General features: G+C 38.9%; 1 protein-coding gene across 13 annotated transcripts in view; it reads right to left on the bottom strand.

Annotated features, from left to right (window-relative positions):
- PRLR (prolactin receptor) overlaps nucleotides 1–20,142 on the bottom strand; it is a 156,018-nt gene that overhangs the window by 9,276 nt on the left and 126,600 nt on the right. For 10 of the 13 annotated variants that reach the window (XM_051804743.1, XM_051804749.1, XM_051804745.1 and 7 more), the window contains 10 exons: nucleotides 15,968–16,081; nucleotides 14,812–14,944; nucleotides 11,228–11,397; nucleotides 10,278–10,444; nucleotides 8,617–8,758; nucleotides 5,656–5,788; nucleotides 4,226–4,395; nucleotides 2,801–2,970; nucleotides 1,723–1,867; nucleotides 804–903 (listed from right to left, as the gene is read on the bottom strand). In XM_051804743.1, the coding sequence (XP_051660703.1) occupies nucleotides 804–903; nucleotides 1,723–1,867; nucleotides 2,801–2,970; nucleotides 4,226–4,395; nucleotides 5,656–5,788; nucleotides 8,617–8,758; nucleotides 10,278–10,444; nucleotides 11,228–11,397; nucleotides 14,812–14,944; nucleotides 15,968–16,037 (1,400 nt within the window). In that variant the 5' untranslated portion in view covers nucleotides 16,038–16,081. Of the gene's footprint in view, nucleotides 1–803; nucleotides 904–1,722; nucleotides 1,868–2,800; nucleotides 2,971–4,225; nucleotides 4,396–5,655; nucleotides 5,789–8,616; nucleotides 8,759–10,277; nucleotides 10,445–11,227; nucleotides 11,398–14,786; nucleotides 14,945–15,967; nucleotides 16,082–20,142 lie in introns of those variants that run through there. The other 3 variants (XM_051804752.1, XM_051804753.1, XM_051804754.1) reach the window with 3 other exon arrangements.

Here is a 20,142-nt window from a genome sequence, read left to right as displayed (position 1 = left end):
TGAGATTTTAAATGCTTCTCCCATATCTGATATGTCCCTGTCGTACCTCTGTTTCCTATCTACCCCTCAAGCCAGGTAATTCACAAATCCCCAGAGTACCCTTAGAGGCATTTATAAGAAAAAGAACAATACAAAGTTATTCAGTTGGAAATGTAACACTGCTAATGTCCTTTTATTGCCTTTAGTCCCTTAACCTCTGATTCTCTAATACCACTGTAAATTCATCACTGGCCAAGAAACAGTGAAATGGGGCACAGTTCAGGAGGACTAGGGGGCCTGTCGCAGCATACTTGACTGTCAGCTGACTACTCTTCAATAGGATTTATGGCGAATGACTTGGCTTTTCCAAACACGGTTTCTATCTTTCTTCTACTTAGTACTTTTCTGCAAGACTTGTACAAAAGCAACATCTTTCTCTTTCAAATTTGATTGAAATTAGCCAGCACTGTAATAAATTATTCGGGGAATTGGCAGACAGGTGGGCAGAAAGACAATCTCATAATATAACCTTGTTCACTTTAGGAAATTACAGCAAGACCCAAAGGCATATCTTCTACAGAAGCAGGGATGTTTGCTGAATTACATGGCTAACCAAGATTCTCAGATCTAACAGAGACATGTCTTTATCAACTGAGAATTTAGTCTGGTTTCCCTAAGGAGCAGAAATACTTCTTTATCAGTGTAACTAATAGTCTGTAAGAGAACACAAATGCTACAGGAAATTGAGTCAAATATTTGAAGTCTACTTTTGAAAAGTTTTCTGCGATTTTGAACTCCATGCATTTGTGAAACTGGTGACTTACCTGTACCCTTTCAAAATCATTGTCCAGCTCATGACTAAGCATATTAGAGATGACAGGACACCAACAATGATCCACACAACCATATCTTTTACTCTAAAATCTAAGAAACAAACAGAATTATTTAAGGACATACATCTAGTATTTGCATTGTCAGCATGCACAAGAAGTCAGAGATGACTTTTATTTTAAAAATTGACCTAAACTGCCAAACTTGGTATTGAATTTAGAGGGCTTTAATAGCATATATGGATGTCAAAAATCATTGTAATATCTAATAATGAATATAATTTTTACTAATGGTACTGCATGGGAAATAAAGTGTCTTGGAAAATTATACAAAAATGTATGAAGAGGAAAATTTTGTCACAGCCATTTATAGCAATTAGGTTCAAATCCAGTGGTACCAAACCCACAGTCATGTCATTATCAAATACATATCATACAACTCATTAAATAGAGGGTTAAATGACCTAGGACTAGCTATTTTAAAGTATTTTTATTGTAAAATAACACTTTTCATATGGAAGTATTGATTTCAAATTAATTCCATATAACGAGTAATAAAAGCTGTTACTGTCTGAAGGCAGTCACTTTTTGTTGCCTGTGTCACAGTTTAAAAGCACTTACCAGTCTTCTTTTAATTAAAAACTACCATCATGAGAGCAAATGAGGCAGTAGACAGAAAGAGCATGGTTTAAATAAGCAAAGAAATTTATTCACCTTCTTAACACCATAAAGTAATGAAGGGGAAAGCTAATTGGGTATGGTGCAGGAGCGATAATAATCCAGTTACCTTAGCAATGATGTTCTTGCCTGTCCTGGGGAAAATATGGGATCTGCATGGGTGCCACAAACAGCTAACAAACAAAAATACAATTGCACACAATAACAATTGCTGAAGGAATGCCTGGCCACTCACCAGTAGGAATCTGAATGTACATTTCTGGGCTCCACTCGCTCCATGATCCGTGATGGTCTGGTTTGCAGTGAATCTGTACAATGTACCTCTTTCCAGGATTTAAACTAAACATTTTACATTGTGTTTGCTGTCCAACAAAAATAGTCTGGAAATTAAACAAAAATCACAGCTAAGGTTTTGTTAACCAGGATAGGAATATAGAATGAGTCTGGAGAGCATTTCCTAATAATTATTAAGCAGGCATGGAATAATGGTACATGTATTTTATTTCTAAAGTTTAGCTTTCTAACATCAGTGGGAATGCGATCTGAATCTGGTATACAGTGCAAATTAAACTACTACAAAAACACATCATGAACATATGGCACATGGGGAGGAACTGTGGTAATGGTGGGAATTGCGATGGCGAGAGCAACAGAAGGAGGCAAGAAACAGAGATGGGGGAAGAAAATGCAGAGGGAAAGAGGGAATGTCGAGTTGGTGGAAATTCACAGGTTAGTAAAAAGTAGGTCTTTCAATGGCCAGGGGGCTGAGAAGTGCTGTGGGAGGGGGAAGGAAGGAGGAGATACAGAGATGGTTTGGAAGGACTGCAGACAAGAAGAGGATGCAGTCAAATACCAAGCTGGAGTCTTTCATTTGCCACTCAGTTGTACGAGTTGCAGATTCTGGCTATAGACAATTACTATTCTGTGGCCATTAAAACAACCACCTAATGACCATTTATATAAATTTAAATTATTTTCATAATGTCACTGAGCTTTCTGTCACCTAAGAAGTGCTCATGGTGAAGAAAAAATTATCACAAAAGAAACCTGCCTAAATGAGAACAAACAATTTAAACTGCCATGCCAATATGATTAATATAATATGACCACAATTAAAAACAAGTACTTTACCACCTGCTATCATACAATAACATCTGAAATACCAGTGCTCTCAGTAGGAAATCATACAAGCGCTTTTGAAAAATTATGAACTATTCAGTGCCTCTGCTTCATTGCATTCGTGCATGGAACCTGGATGAAAAAATCTAACTGATCAGAAAACATTATCTAGCAAAAACTTGCAACATCCTTACCTCCCATTCCTCTCCTTCTTCAGGCTTTAATCGCAATTCATATTCAAGAGTAAGCCATCCAGATCTGACATCAGCTAGTGGAGGTGGAGACCATGTCAGGACCAGATATGGTTTTCTATTTACTGACTTTTTTAATTCCAGAGTTATGTTCACAGGAGGATCTGGCTGTACTGTTAAAACAAAGAACTGTCAAACAGAGTTTTATTTATTTTTTCCTTGCATCCTAGGAAGAAATATAAAATTATGTGAGTGAAGAGTCATCACCTCCATTGTGTCCAGTAATTTAGAACTGATGTTGGAATACAGAAATCAAGAGTTTCCAGATAAAGTAAGTATGGATTTATAATTTGAAAAAACACCCTGAAGAATAGTAAATATGTTGAATTCATGTTGAGATTTGCCTTAATCATTAATCAGCAAAAATGTTTTTTTCTTACATTACCATTTATTGCTGGTTTTCCCTACAACCATGTTTCAAAGTTAACATCTTCAATGTTAAGATGTGTTTAATGATAACCTTATCAAGGTTTGGCATAAATATTTAGAAATGCTGAAAACACAGATGTAGCTGATGGAACTTCCCCCTCCATCTTTTACATTCAGAAAACACAACAGTGTAATCCCAAATGCATATGTAAAGTATCTAAAAGTAAACTGAAACAGCAATATTAAAGTTCTGTCTATATCTCAAAAACAAACCAAAATGGAACAAAGGTTTCTGCTCAGACAGGTTTGCAGTTTCCTCAGTTCAAAGGTAGAGCTTCTGCACATATTGTGCGTGTATTTTACCACTGTCTGATGCAAAGCTTCATCAAGCAAGCAGCCATGGCATAGAGATAAAATATGAAGCAGCCCTTCAGCAGTCCTTTTCCAGTTGCCAGACTCCTGGCAGCCAGATCCTTGGCAACAAAATGGTTATCAATGATAATGTTCCATTCTGTTAGAAAAAAAAACCCAAATACTTGTATGCAGTCATTCTGTGGAAAAAGTCTGAGAAAGAGATTATCAGTACACTGCTATAAAAAGCACTAATGCAGCTCCTCTTGGGTCTGGAGACTCCTTTTATGTAATCAAATTTAAGTGTTATTTGTTAAAAGATCAATTTGATTTCAGCTGCTTGTACAGTGGAAAAAAGATTTTAGCTGGATGATGTTTCTTAGGGTTTGACTGAAAGAAATAAAGAAAAACAATAAATGGTTGTCTGAACATAGTTTTAAAGCTTTTAGCATTTTTATGCTTCCTTTGAAAATAAAACGGTAAAGGGATGAATATTGATTTGTTATTATATCAGAGAAGATCTTATTTGTACAAGTCTTTAGCATGGATATAATACCATATATGAGAAGAGCTGGAATTAAAATTTTTGTGCCAAACCCCATGATTCTGAATTATTTGTTTCCACAGAAAATACTTTTAAACTCTTACCTATGTAAGTCACATCCACGTAATGAGGATCAGAGACATTACTTCCCATTTCATTAGTTGCCCTCACAGTAATATTGTATATGGTCCAGAAAGAGGTGTGCTTTTTATCAAAGTAGCATGAATTGGGGCCTGCAGTTTTGTAATCTGGACATTCATAAACTTTTTCTTCTCTGAAATGGAAGAATCGCAGTGATTAGATTACACAGACTAAAACACCTGACTTTGATTACTAGTATGTCAGCATTATTGATCTGATTTTTCATGCCTGGTGATGTGAAGAAAATCAGAAAACTTCTTCCAGACTAGACTAAAGAGTCACTGGACAATTCCAGAGACTGTAGTAAACATTTCTCCCCCAAAGTAAAGACAACAAAGCCTGTAGAATTGAGGCTTTTGTAGATGCAGCAGTGGGCTAGTAGAGTAAAGCTCTTACTACTCAGAAAGCCATTGTCCACTGCATAGCTCTTACATCTTCCAGAGAGTAAGTAGAAGTGATTGCTGAAGTTTTCAAAGCTATCTGTTAAAAACTATGTCCAATGTTGATTTCACATTTACAGAGAGTTCTGTATATTACACTAATATGCTTTCAGAATTTATTTTGAATTTTTATTTTTATTTTATTTTATTTTCATCACTTTTCAAAAAAAAGTCTACTTTGTACCTGTCCTCCAAATCCATTCCCAAGTTTCCCAAAGTCAAAGCAGGGATAGGAGAAAAAGTTAAGCATGTAGCACTTGTTTCCAAACTCCTCTGAGATGCACAGTGACATAAGAGAATTGTGGATGTGGACCTCATACTCTGCCCTACCTGGATGGACCAGTACCTCTCTTTTTCCAGCAAGATCTAGCTCACAGTTGACAATTACAGAATTTAGCATCCAGTTAGGTCAGTGCAAGGCTGAGCAAAAAAGGTGAACCAAAAATATTTCACAGAACCTAAAAATATATATTGACTATTTCTTTAAAATGAATGTTTAGCACTTGATCTGAGTTCCAAAGAAATATTACTGCAGAAGGCACAGGGTATTCATGGCCTATGAATACTAGTGCAAAATAAGCATTATCAGAAGATGAAGATTTTAGTATCTGGTCACTGGTCACTTTAGACAGTTTTGTTTCTAGGGCTGCATGACTGAAGAGTTACAGGACTGTGATTTGTATTGCTTAACAAAATGTAGTTGCTGGACAATGGCAACTTTCAAGACAATCCATCTTTCTGAGCAGAGTAATTCACAGTAATTGACAATAATTCACTAACATAAAGAGATCTTATTTCACTCTTAAATACATTGCTGCTTTAGCACTCTTTCAGAATATGCCACTGGACAAAACCACGTACTACAGAAAATGACATCTCCCTAAATGCAAAAACAATCAGGATGGATTTTCCAGGTCCTTCCAATAAAACACTGTTTATACACAGTTTATTACCCCTCTTTGCTGTAAAGCAAAGTGTGGTTAATATGATGTCCTCCCTCTGAACCAGGTTTCCACCAACAAGTAAATGTTTCCTTTTCAGGAGAACGGCACTTTATTATGGTAGGCTTTTCAGGAGGTGACTCTCCTGTGAAAGACAAAGAAATAAACTAATTAGTAAGTTGCATGTATTCAGTCCACCCTGAATTCATAAAACAATGTCAAGCAGAGCACAGGAAAATACAAAGAAAGGAAAAGTTTTGCTTTCATAGAATCATGGAATCAGCTGGGTTGGAAGGGACCTTCAAGATCATCAAGTCCAATTCTTGATCCACTACCGCTGCGGTTACTAGACCATGGCACTAAGTGCCACATCCAGTCTCTTTTTAAACATCTCCAGGGACAGAGAATCCACTACTTCCCTGGGCAGCCCATTCCAATGTCTGACCACCCTCTCTGCAAAGAAATTTTTTCTAATATCTAACCTAAACCTCCCCTGGCACAACTTGAGACCAGATCCTCTTGTCTTGCTGATAGTTGCCTGGGAAAAGAGACCAACCGCTACCTGGCTACAACATCCTTTCAGGGAGTTGTAGAGAGTGATGAGGTCTCCCCTGAGCCTCCTCTTCTCCAGGCTGAACAGCCCCAGCTCCCTCAGCCTCTCCTCACAGGACTTGTGCTTGAGTCCCTTCACCAGCCTCATTGCTCTTCTCTGGACCTGCTCCAGCACCTCAATATCCTTCCTGAACTGAGGGGCCCAGAACTGGACACAGTACTCGAGGTGTGGCCTCACCAGTGCTGAGGAGGAGTATCACCAGTACAGGGGAAGAATCACTTCCTTGGACCTGCTGGCCACACTGTTCCTGATCCAGGCCAGGATGCCATTTGCCTTCTTGGCCACCTTGGCACACTCTGGCTCATGTTCAGCTTCCTGTCAATTCAAACTCCCAGGTCCCTTTCTGCCTGGTTGCTCTCCGGCCACTCTGCCCCCAGCCTGTAGCGCTGCTTGGGGTCGTTGTGGCCAAAGTGCAGGACCCGGCACTTGGCCTTGTTGAACCTTATCCCGTTGGAATCAGCCCAGGAATCAGCACAGTTCAGTGGTTCAGGCAACAGCCTGATACTTTCACCTGGATTCAGAATCCCTTCTCACTGCAGCCATGCTGAAGAACTGCTTTATTTCTCTGACTCTGGCTCTTCTCTGTCCCAAAATATCATAGGGAGTGCTCAAATACTGCCACAGCAGCCTCTATAAAATTATTTAAAATATACTCTGCTATACAATCTATTTTCTGTGCTGTCCTCCTTTCACCTGGGATAGAGTTAATTTTTTCTCAGTAGCTGGTATAGTGCTGTGGTTTGGATTCAGTATGAGAAAAATGTGGACAATACATGGATGTTTTGGTTGTTACTGCCATGTTTATCCTAAACCAAAGACCTTTTTGTGTCTCCTACTCTGCCAGTGAGGAGGTACAAAGCAGATAAAAAAGGCTGGGAGTGAGAATAGCCATGACAGGTGACCCCAACTAGCCAAAAGGGTATTCCACACCAATAGAACATCATCCCCAGTATACAAACTGGGGAATTATCTGGAAGCGGGGCTGATCAGGGTGTAGGGATGGGATTTGGCATTGGTCAGTTGGGGTGAGCAACTGTACTGTGCATTACTTCTTTAGATTTTTTCCTTTTTATTATCATTATTATTATTTATCATTATTATTATATTTTACTTTGTTTCAATTACTTAACTGTTGTTATCTCAACCTACAGGTTTTACTTTTGATTCTCTTCCCCATTTCACTGGGGTGGGGTGTAGGATGTGAGAGAACAGCCATGTGGTGCTTAGTTGCCAGCTGGGTTTAAACCACGATATACAAAAACCATTTTTTAATTAAAAAAGTGTGTTTGAAGATTATTCCGGTTGTTTAAAAAATATGCTGTAATTTGTTTTGGGTTTTAGGTAAGAAAAATGAAGAATGTAAATGTTTGCCCATTTGTTTATGTCCTTTCCAGTAATTCTCTTCTGAAGTACCTATGATCTGTCTCCAAAGACACAAAGAAGCAGCTCTCATACTTCCTTGTAGTGTTGTTATGTTCAGTACTCAGGATGCTCACCTGATTGCTGCCAAGCAAGTTTTTATAGACTCAAGCAAAGCGCTTAAGAGTAGGGCAGGGAAAAATGATTAAATTTTGAATAGGATGATGCCAGTCAAAACCTCATGTGATTGAAACTTTTGCAATTATGCACTTGTGGCAAAAATACGATCCTATTACATCAATAATAAACATTTCCTACTATGCAGAGCAGAGACATTGATTTTCCAAATTTCTAATTGCCTAGTGCAGATCCGAAAATGGGTAATTTAAAAGATATTTTTCTATTAACAGTACTTCATGTACTTCATGATCAACAGCAACCTTCATGTCAAGTAATGAATAATACACCTAAGAACAGAAGAAGAAGATTTGAGACAACCTGGCTAAAGTGTCTGGCAACAAGATACAATGTCATGCATATTTAGTGTGCCTACTCAAATCCAAGAAAACATAGATAATGAATTCCACGTGGTAGTATCTGTAAGCATCGTGCTCTGTTAGACATGGCAATGCTTTCAGTCTAGGTTCTTACACAAAAACCATTACCTGACATCTGTAGCTACGTATAAAATCAATGTAATTTTTAAATTAAGGGACAGGAACGATAAATTATTTAGGCACACCTGCATCAGAAGTGACTTCCTCATACCACTTTATTTGTCATAACCCATTTCAGCAGAGGATCTTGAGTGAATCAAAAAGACTAAACAAGCAATTACACAGAAAGTATATTAAAATGCACTGATCTGTTCCTCCAGCACTATGAAGTATCTGTGCGAGAAGCCAGGTTTTCATGGCTACCATTTAGGCACCTTTCACAACACTGAACCTGATAGAACTTAAAAACAATTTATAGAACAGCAATCACCATCCCCAACTCACCATTGGGGATTTGGATGTTTCTTTCAGAGCTCCATTCACTCCATTCTCCAAGGTCTAACATGCAACGGACCTGAACAATGTACTTCACCCCAGCTTGTAACCCAGTCACCTTGTAGTGTGTCTGCAGTCCAACAGATATTGTCTGGAAAAGAAAATGGACTGGGAAAATAATAAAGAATTGGGGCATTTTAACAAGTAACAATAAAGGAATAGGCTTGAGTTACTGAATTCTGAAAGTCTAGAATTTCAGTTGGTATTTTATAAGATATGAATTACAGAGGAACAAAGGTAGTGACTTTGCAGAAAAATTCACTTCAACACTGAGATTCTGATACTCAAGAACATACTTAACTGTAGCCTTCCTAGTACTCCATCAGATCCACACAACCAGGAACACATTAGGTAGTCCAGCTTACATATAAACCCTTGTGTAATTCTTCTCAGTGGCTTTAAGTGCATTTTTCAGGTCCTTTGAATTTCTTTTCAGAACTCTTTCAAAACACATAGCTTTCTCCATCATTAAGGCTTCGACAATTTAGGTAGCATTGAGGACATCTGACTATAGCTTTAAGAATGATAATTTATCCCGAAAACTCAGCTGTGGGAATATTCCTATGGTGGAGAATGTCAATGGAAATGGTGTGTGCGAGTAGGACACCCCAAAATTTCTGAGCGGCGGGTTGCCTCCAACTGATTACATTGAAGAGTATGATGACACCTCTCAGCCCAAATAAATAATAATTAGGGAGCAATGGAGAGACTTCTCAAGGTTAAACTTGAAAACTACTAATAAATAAACAAGAAAACTTGTAATAGTGTGTGGGGGGGAACTGGAAACTTCAGCAGTAGCTGAAGCGTAGTTTGATGCTCTCAAAAGTTGCTCTGTCAGCATCATGACCTCTCCCTGGGCCAGCCAGAGCAGCCTCCCTCTCTGATGCTGTGAGTAGCTGCTCTCCAGACAGCGTGGGCTGCAGCAGGCAGGAAGCCACACCTGGGTGTCTGCATGTGACCATGTGGCTCCTTTCTCACTGATGCGTGTCTTAGGATACTGTAAGAAGGGACATGAGTTCACATGATGTTAAAGCATCCATGTCACCCACAGAAGTGGGTATAAATAGGAGAGGGAGGGGAGTATGCTTGTAACCTACCCTTCCTGGGAGAGGGGAATTTCTGTATATAGTCTATATATGTCTGGGACTAGTTATAGAAATGTGTTTATAAATTTGTAGATGCCTAGTAACATTTTTGAGTGCCCAGTATTGTGATTCACCTATTGCATTGCCGAGTGATTCTGAGTGCTGCATAGTTAGGTGATTAATTGTTAATTAAATTTAATGAATCAATAAACTGTTTTGATCCGGATTTGTTTTAAACTATATGAACTGCACAGTCTTTTATTGTGACATGTGGAATCATTACAAATAAATATTAGATCAGTGGACTAAATAGGGTTTTGCAGTATATGACATTAGGATGATTATGCAAATACATTGAATTTCACTGTTCTACAAACCACTACAGTATTTTTCTTTCCTTAATCAGATTTGGTTACATTAATTTTTCACCCTTACAGAAACTAAAATTTTTATAATATCAGTTAAATTGAGACAAGAAAACTCACTGAATAGAGCATTTATACAATAAATATACTTTTCCATTACCTCCCACTCTTCCTTTTCCTCAGGTTTAAGTCGTAGCTCATAGTGATATACATGTGAATTAGAGCTGACAGCAGCTAACGGAGGTGGAGACCATTTTGCCCAAAGGTATGTTATACTAGCAGATGTTTTTGTTTCTAGAGAGAGGTTCACAGGAGCATCTGGCTGAACTGTATAAATGAATGAAAAGCGTGCCATTAATAACTTAATTTTCTCTCAGAAGAGGCACCTCCTTTATGGTTTTGTATTTCATCACATTAATTTCAGATCATTCATCACTTCTGTAAGGGAATAGTACAATAGCCTTTTATTTTTCCTTTTTCTCCCTAGCAAGTTTAACCAGCTACTGATCCACCAGTATCAGCAAATCTTAGACTTTACTCTGAACTTGTCAGGCTAAGGAAATCAAATCATAATTTCATTAGGCCACTCTTGCAAAACTAAAATATCAAATATTTCATAGCTAAAACGAGTAAGTACATTATCATTATGATGTGTATATCATGTGTATGCAGAAAGTAGAACAGGGTTGGGAATATTAAATACTACAAAAAGCCCGTAGAATGCTCAGGCAGTTATTTTTACCCTCCTGAGACTTCAATGCCAGCAGCCATAAAGATGTTCACATTTGGAAAATTTAGGTAGCTCAACCTAATGAAAATTTTATAATCTGCATTGAGTCTAACTGAAATACTGGAGACAGCTACAAACTGCAGCCAATTTTTAAGCCAAAGTTAAAATGGCAATAAAATATGTAGTTATTTAATTTATAAGTAAAATGCATTTTTCACATAAATTTAAAATGCATATTTTAGATAATCTGTAGATAAACACTTTTCCATATCAAGTTTCACATCATGAGGAAAGAAATCTTTCACCACTACTTGTTCTGGCATTAAAAACTGCATACATCTCCAACTAGCTTGTTTTCCATTTTATTCTTCTCTTTTTACCTATGGAGGTTACATCCACATACTGAGGGTCTGAGCTGTTACTTCCAATCTCATTCGTTGCCATTACAGTGATAATATATGTTGTCCAGGGATTAGTGTGGTTTTTATCAAAGTAGCAGGAATTGGGACCTGATGCTTGGTAGTCTGGACATTCATAGATTTTTTCTTCACTGAAATAAAATGATTTAAAAGTTAAAAGCTCAGGAAACAAAGCAAAGCAGGCAATATTCTAGTAATGGCCTAGGTTCAGCAGAGAAATTTGAAATGGTTATATATAATCATATTATTTTTATATATAGATACATAATATAATTCTATTACATGACAATACAATAATTGTACATAATACATATAATCTCAACTCTGGGAAACATTTTGGTGTCACATGCTATTGCCATAAGTGCTTCACTGCTATTTTTACTGCAGTTTTTCTGGATGAGTGCTCTCACTCCTTTTTTTTATACGTAGGAATGTCAACAAAAGAACGGAAAGAGAAATTTCCAGAGACAGAACAAGGCAATTTTAACAATATTTATAAACAAGTAAAAGGAAAAGGAGAGACATTCACTTGGACTAAATAAGAAAAGTTGCTAAACATCTTCTTTGCGTATTACCCCTGGAAATTAAGCAGATGGGCCCTATGGCAGAGGACTGTTTTATTGATTAGTTTGTTTTCAGCAAGATCACAGTAGCATTTAGGCTGGAAAAGACCTCTGAGATCATTGAGTCCAACTTTTGACCCATCTTCACCTTTTCAACTAGACCATGACACTGAGTGCCACATCCAGTCATTTCTTGGAACACCTCCAGGAATGGTGACTCTAACACCTCCCTGGACAGTTCATTCTAATGTTTAAACACCCTTTACATGAAGAAATTCTTCCTGATGATGAACTTGAACCTCCCCTGGCACAGCCTGAGGCCATTTCCTATCATCCTGTCTCTAGTTATGTGAGAAGAGGCCAACCCTCATCTCACTACAAACTCTTTTCAGGTCATTGTAGAGAGTGATAAGGGCCCCCCAAGTTTCCTTTTCTCCAGGCTAAACACCCCCAGCTCCCTCAGTCACTCCTTACAGGGTTTGTGCTCCAGACCCTTCCCCAGCTCTGCTGCCCTTCTCTGGACTCACTCCAGCACCTCAATGTCCGTCCTGAACTGAGGTGCCCAGAACTGGACACAGCACTCCAGGTGAGGCCTCACCAACGCCTGATCACTGCCCTGGTCCTGCTGGCCACCCTGCTTGTGACACAAGCCAGGGTGCCATTGTCTTTCTTGCCCACTTGGGCATGCGCTGGCTTATGTTCAGCCACTGTCAACCAGCATCTCGAGGTCCTTTTCTGCTGGGCGGTTTTCCAGTCATTCTTCCCCAGTCCTGCAGTGTAGCCTGGGGTTGTTGTGACCTAAGGGCAGGACCTGGCATTTGGCCTTGTTGAACCTCATCCTATTGGCCTTGGCCCATCAATCCAGCCTGTCCTGATCCCTCTGCAGAGCCTTCCTACACTCCAGCATATCAACACTTCCTGCTACCTGGTGTCATCTGTGAACTGACTGAGAGTGCACTTGGTCCCCTCGTCCAAACCACCAATAAAGATGTTAAACAGGACTGGGCCCAACACTGATCCCTGGGGGACACCACTAGTGACCAGCTGCCAACTGGATGCAGCCCCGTTCCCCACCACTCTCTGGGCCCGGCCCTCCAGCCAGTTTCTAACCCAGCACAGAGTGCCCCTGTCCAAGCCGTGGGCTTCAGGAGTATCTTTGGGAGACGGTGTCAAAGGCTTTGCTGAAGTCCAGGCAGACTACATCCACAGCCTTCCCCTCATCCACTAGGTGGGTCACCTGGTCATAAAAGGAGATCAGGCGGGTCAGGCAGGACCTTCCTTTCCTAAGTCCATGGTAGCCAGGCCTGATCCCTTGGTTGTCCTGTACGTGCTGTGTGGTCACACTCAAGACGATCTGTTCTATGACTTTTCCGATGTTAATTTACCTGGTTCTTAACATGATCATTATCACAATTATCTCAAAAGAAAAAAAACCTTATTAGTTCACGGTCTCTTAGAAATTACTTTTATTTGGGTCTTCAGCTTTTTCAGGAGAGGGATAGTTTTGTACTCCATTAAAGCTGAACCGGGTGATGTACTCACAGCCTACCCCAAGTGTGAAGAATTACACAAACTGAAAGCACCACCTGATGTGGTGCAAGAATGCACGTTAGTCCCACTGTTATGCTCTATACATCACTAATAATAAGATCTCTTAGTTTCCAGGCAATTTCATCACAGTTCTCAAAGAAAAGATGTAAGAGGATAGTACCTGAGAGACAATGAGTCTAGAAATGCAGTTGTGGCCCAGATCTAGAGTGCTTGGCAGTGTCTGTGTTCAGCAGATTTAATGAAATGGATAAGCACTGCTAACCCTCCCTAGACAGGGCTGTTCCGGGCAGTGATAGTTATAACTTGAAACATTCATTAAAATTTGTTTTGATGAAGACTGAAACATCAGAGCTTTAATAAAATAAAAGCTCTTAGATCATTGTTGAGTGTGGTAACTTTATTAAAGGCTGCATCTTTTCTGCTCAATTAATACCAAATGATTTGGAATTTATTTAATTGAAGTAGGGATGTCTGAGGCTTTACCTTATCTATTCTGAACCGCACTGGATTTATTCAAAGAAATTTAATCTCTGAGCCTCCCTGCCTGCTTGGCCCTGTTCAAAGACCTCTTGTTTTCAGGAAAAAAAGTATAGTTATACAAAGATACACAGGTTAAGCAAAGTTGCCAAACATATACACATTTTATTCCTAAACAGGATGAAGGAGTCACAGACTTGACCAAAACAGCAACTTTGAGAAGTGCTACAGTGCTATCTGATTTCACTCCATTTTGGGAACCAGGAAATTGGCTACATTTCCAAGAGGGGAAACAATTACTCTCTATACTCCAGATGGGGTTTTGCTGGGCATGCTAATGGACAGCCTTCTTGGCAGGGACCCAAGGGAACCCTCAGCCCTGACTGCCCCTGCCCAGCCTCCCCAGGCACCCCCAGGGCCCCTTGTCCCTGTTCCAGCCTGTTGCATCAGGGATGGTCTCCAGGTCCCCAAAGCCCTGCACTTCCATGGTCCCTCCTAGCCAGCCTCAATCAATGTGCTGATGTCCTGGCCCAGCCTGGTCTCAGTCTATCCCTGTCCCCCCACTCTGCCCTGCTCCCTAGCCAAGGGGGAGTGATGGGCTCTGGATGGGACCCTCACTGCTCCATGCCTTGATGCTCCACTCCTCAGAGAAGACCCCATTCAGCTAAAAGCTGTGTGCCTCCTGATAAGATGGACAAATATGCCTTTTCCAGCACTTCTTCAGTGGGATTTCAGGTTGGATGAGTTTTAGTAGGGATAGGCTGAAGTTTTGAGACTGGCAGTGCTCATGTTTTCTTCTTACAAGGGAAGCCATTCATCTCATGCAGCCCTTGTTGGTCATCTGAGGTTAACACAGATTCATAAAAACAACTTTACAAATTAATGTTATCATTCCCTTATTCTGTCATAACCATCACTTGATCACTTACAGAATATGTATGCACCACTCGTTACCTGTCCTTGCTGTAGAACAGGGTGTAATTGGTAGGAAGGCCTCCATCTGAGCCAGGCTTCCACCAACAAGAAAAGGTTTCCTTTTCTAGAGAACGACATCTTATTATTTTAGGTTTGCCAGGGTATGACTGACCTAGGGAAGTGCAAAAATCCAGTTAGTTATATTAGAGGAGGACAACGTTTTTGGTTGTTATTGCTGAGTGATAAGCCCAGCCACCAAGGGATGCTTTTTTGAAGACAATAAAATTATGTGAAACTATCGACTGAATTGGGTAAATAAATCTGCCTGGAAAAAGGATCAAAATTCTCAGAAAAGTACATATAGATATATAAAAATATATTTGTACCTCGAACTTCCAAAATAACTACTAAAATTATTTTGCTTCTCTTTTTAATATGAAAATTTAATTTTTGCTTAAACTCAAAAAGTGTATATTTATCTCCAAAGTAAATTGCAATGCCTGGAAGTAAATATATGACCTTTGTGGGTTTTTTTCCCCTAAAACATTGAATTTTTTTATCTTCAGATCATCTTAAAATTAAATTTCACCTTCAACTTTGCAACAGAACTAAAATTCCACTATTTGTGCATAGTTAGGGTAAACTACAGGTTAGACAAAAAGAAAGAAATCAACAGGCTAGATGATTATTTTTGTGTACTAGCAACCTGAATGTATTCATTAATTAGTTGGATATTCACTGGTAATCCAAATACATTTAAGAATATTTCTTGTTAAGACTACCTGTCATTAGGTTATATCAAAAGCACAGACCACTAATTTACGTATATTTTGGCATGAAAAGCATGTGATCTTTCAACTTAAGCTTACCTTTATTTTATTAAAGTTCCATATCACTGTCTCAAATAGTGTGACTATTCATATGATGCTAATTTCCCAGAAGGTGACAAGGATGAAGTAAATGTAGGGGTGGAGTGAGTGTCTTTCATCATTGCCACCACACAGTCCTTAAATTAATACTATATATAAAAAAAGGATTCGAGCCATTTTCAAAATGCCATAAAAAACTTCAGAAGAAAGTACTTTAAATAGGTCCAGGCTCCACTGGTGGTCAGGACAGACTGGGTAAAGCCTCATACTTTTCTAAAGAAAGTGTTTTAAGGAAAAACTAGTGTTTCAGGAAGGGTTGTACTCACCTGTCAGACCTGCTGTAGTCAGAGCAAGTTGCAAAATAATTTGAACTGATGAAATGAATCTCTGCTTCATGATGTCTGCTTCTCCTCAGGAGGAAATATCAGATCAGAGGCTCACTGAAAAACACACCGTCATGCAACAGTCAATAACAATGCTTAACGTATAATATGTATTACTTGACTTGATCAAAGTCCTTTTTGAATTGCAGCTAATTGATTCTTGTTCTCTCAAAAGGTGTGGCAACACCTACAGTTCCACTTCAGAAGGTGAAAACCTGAATCCCTGAGTAGCAAGAAGGTTTTCCCAAAGGTCCTTGAATGGTTAGCAGTGCTAGGATTACAATTTCATAGCATTAACAAATCTTGCATATTTATTTGACATCTTGGGATACCTGGTGCTTATCTTAGCGTTCTAACTTTCACAGTCATTAATTCACTAGAGAAACCAGCCTTTTGGTAACAAAAATACACTTTTATCCCTATTGATACAAAGAAGATGCCAACATATTTGAACACTGAAACCCCTGAGAACAGAAGGTAAATAGAAAAGGTCTAACATTTATTTAGAAGGTTTTGATTTTTGATCTAATCTCATGACTTCTGAATATTTGGGACTGTCGATATTGAATTCAGGATCACCTGAGCTGAAGAATGCTACTGTTTCTGTGCATTTAATTAATTGTTTTTACTGCATTGGATTTTGCAGTGAAGTGGAAATGTCAAAATCAAAGAAAAGAAACCAAGGGACAAGTGACACAATGTCACAGCTAATTTACTGTGTGAAAATGCAAGATGGAATGCAATTATCCCTCTTTCTTCAACCTGTAAAGGTTAATCCTGTAGAACAGCAGAAAAACACGTGCACTTGGAAAGCCACCAGCTGTGACTCCCCGCAGTGGGCTGACACCACTAGATGTCCTCAGAATTCAGACTATAACTCTGGGTGCTCTGGAGACTCTGTTGTTGCTAAATCTGTTTGCTTAGCCTGAAGGAAAGACAGTACCACTTAAGGCAAACCTGCTGCTTCTCCCACCAATATGCTTCCTGCTTGGAGATGATGACTGCAGTAGGCTATTAGCTTCTCAGTAGCCAGTCTTACTCCTTGAAGCTAAAGAAGAACAATTTACCAGCTAAATAGCAGGCTCCTTATCTCAGCTTTCCACTCCCACCAAACAGATCTGACAGGTACTTGTATGCTTGCAACCCATCCAGTGTAGCACAGCATGGGAACAAGCTGTGCCTTTGGGGAGGAAAAATTCTTTGCGGTTCATCAGATGACTCAATTTTCAGCATGCAATTCATTTTCTGTATCAAGAAACTGTAATCCATCATCATACAAATGTTTTTCCCAGCACAAAGGCAAATGAAGTATCAGTTAATTTAACTGAGTCTAAAACATGTTTACTGTGGACAATGAGGAAAAGAACAACAGTTGGCTACATTTCCATGTACCACTTCCGAATATCCAGGCACATTTCACACCCGTAACTGAAGTACAAGCTAGAAAATCACATATGGGCTAGTTTTAGACTCACTCAGAGCATTCTGTGCATATGCAGGCAGGTTTTGAGTAAGCACATGAAAATTTTAGTACTGTAAACAAATGGTAGGCAAAAATGTTATAGTGTTTACTTTTAGAAATTAGTTGAAAACTTGGTGTTATATAATGAGGGACACAGCTGACTGTGCTCATACAAGGCACATTTTTCTCAAGGGAAGGTGAAATAATGAACTATAAACAGTAGCTATTTCATATGATACCATTTAAAATGTTTCACTATTTCTAAAAAGAGTTGAAACGTTTGCAAAATGCAGCACTTTCAAACTCAGACTCTTACTGTGATTCCCTATAAGGTAACTGGTACCATGATTTATTTTTTTACTTTTACAGACACATCTTTTCTGTGTGAAGAATTGACAGGTAAGAAAAACTGATTATGGTGGCTAAAAGATTGAAATTTTTCAATACAACAAAGGAGAGGTATCACAAAAGATCTCTATTAGAGCACTCTTGCAAGTAAAATGGGATAATTTTGGAAACTGAAGACCTAAAGAACAAAATTAATAGAAAGAGGAAGAAATTAATGCATTTAAAACCAAGTACTTCTTCCTTGGGAGCATTTGAAAATGAGATGATTGTGAATCACTTCTGCAATGTGGCTGTGAAAATGAACAGGAGATATACAGGGGAGGAATATGGACCTATTAGTGCCACACAGCAGGCTCCGTGTACAATTCTCGTCACCTATACTTGGAAAAAAAACAGACCAGATTTAGAACAGATTCAGAACACAGCTACAATCATGACACAGAGGCTGTCTCATGATGGCGATTTAAAAGAATTGGCTTTGTACTCCGTGCAAGGGTGGTTGTCGCCTATAAACGTAGCAGGAGATAAGCATCAAAAGAGGGAAAATAAGAATGTTTCCATGGTTGCCTGGTATTTGGAATTTGTGATTCGAATAGAGTTTATAAGGCTTCTGAAGAGACGTCTTTTTTTTTTTGAAAATACTTGCTTAAATAAAATAGATAACACCCTCTTTGTCATAACTGTATCAAAAATGCATAATCTCCCCTATCTATGACACGAAAATGTTTTCATAAAAGAGCAACTAGCATTTCTGAAGATGCTGTGAGGGAATGCCTCACTTTTAGGTCTGAATGCATTCTTTTATAAGAGATACAGTGGACACTGATTTGCCACAAAGTCATGCAAACCCAAGGGTTGAATAACTGATAATTAAAAGATCATATGCCTCCTTTTGAAGGTTTTGATTTAATTCCAACCAACTTATTGCATTCTGACATTCCAGCTGAATTTCTTCCTTTTAACACAGCTGTTATATAGTATTCAACAGCTGCACATTACACATTGGAAAACAGTGCTCCTTGATGGAAATGGAAACTATTACAGCAGCATTAAAATGCACAGAAGAGTTAGATGTTCCTATAAAACAATGCTACTCTGGAACTGATAATATAATGAAATTTTAGGTCTGAAAACTGTGCTGACAATGCTACTAGATGAAGCTGAAAGCTAAGCACCAGTACTGAAATCAGGCTCTGTGGAGCATGGTTGAGAGACAAACGGTCTTGTCCTAACTGACTTTTAGTTCTTGCATTCTTTTCTTTCTTTCTTGGCTATGCTGGTGGACAAATTTCTTGAGATTGTCAGAGAAGTCTTTACTCAGTTCTGCACAGATGGAAAAATTTTCTAGCTGCAATGCTTCCAGGCTTGCAGGAACAGGAACAAGTGTGTATCAGCCAATGGCAATGACATTATGTCCATCATAAGTTCTGCTTTTGCGGCTAAATAAATCAAAAGCCAAAAGTACTTTACCAAAATGTACTGAAAAAGTTTCACATTCTCACTAGTCATGATGATAAACAATGTTCATCTTTCAGCCTGGGGGAAGGCAGATTAAGGAATTCGCAAAACACCAGAGTTCATTACCATTTGAAAGGCTTAACTACAGCTGTATGAAACCAAGCACAGATAAAGAACAGAATAAAGCAAGAATGTGACAGTCTGTTTGACCATCCAGAACATTCAACTATACTGTGGATACTGCATGAGTCTGCCTTCCCACGCAGAGATCTCAAGTGTCAACACAGATACATGTTCCTAGCCATGATTTGAGCACTGTTATTGCTAGATGTGTTTCTGAATGACAGTGGTGTTTGGGATCATACTGTAAATTAAAAGTTGTAGGTGTGCAGTGTGACAAGAGCTCTGCTTTCCCTCTCTGAATGAGCCCTAATTGGACGTCTCAGAACTCTGAATCCCTCAGGCACCCAGTATGGCCTTCATAGTGATGTACAGGCTCCAGAGAATTTATGGAATTCAGACACATCTCTGATCTGAATTTCTTGTGACTGATTCCAGGTGGCTATTTAGCACACGGCTTCTGTGGAGTATTTTGTGAGGATGCTTAGTACCTGCTGTTGGCTATGTGAGGGAACCTTGACATCCAGTGAATTTATTGGGACTAAGGACTTCATATTTCTGTGTTGCATAAAATGGGAGCAATGTAAAGGTCTTTTAGATTTCATCTGAAAAGCCTATACATGGGTTATAATATATTTTTCCTAAATTTCTCTCCTAAACAAACCACCTCGACCTCCTAATAACTCTTTGCAACCCTTCATTTGATTAGCAGTCAAGATGAGATGATGAA

This window comes from Manacus candei, unplaced genomic scaffold (assembly GCF_025592945.1).
Source record: "Manacus candei isolate 608988 ecotype Guabito, Panama unplaced genomic scaffold, ASM2559294v1 h1tg000061l, whole genome shotgun sequence".
In the NCBI taxonomy this organism is placed as follows: domain Eukaryota; kingdom Metazoa; phylum Chordata; class Aves; order Passeriformes; family Pipridae; genus Manacus; species Manacus candei.
Note: the sequence above shows the minus strand (reverse complement) of the source record. Positions and strands in the feature narration are given on the sequence as shown.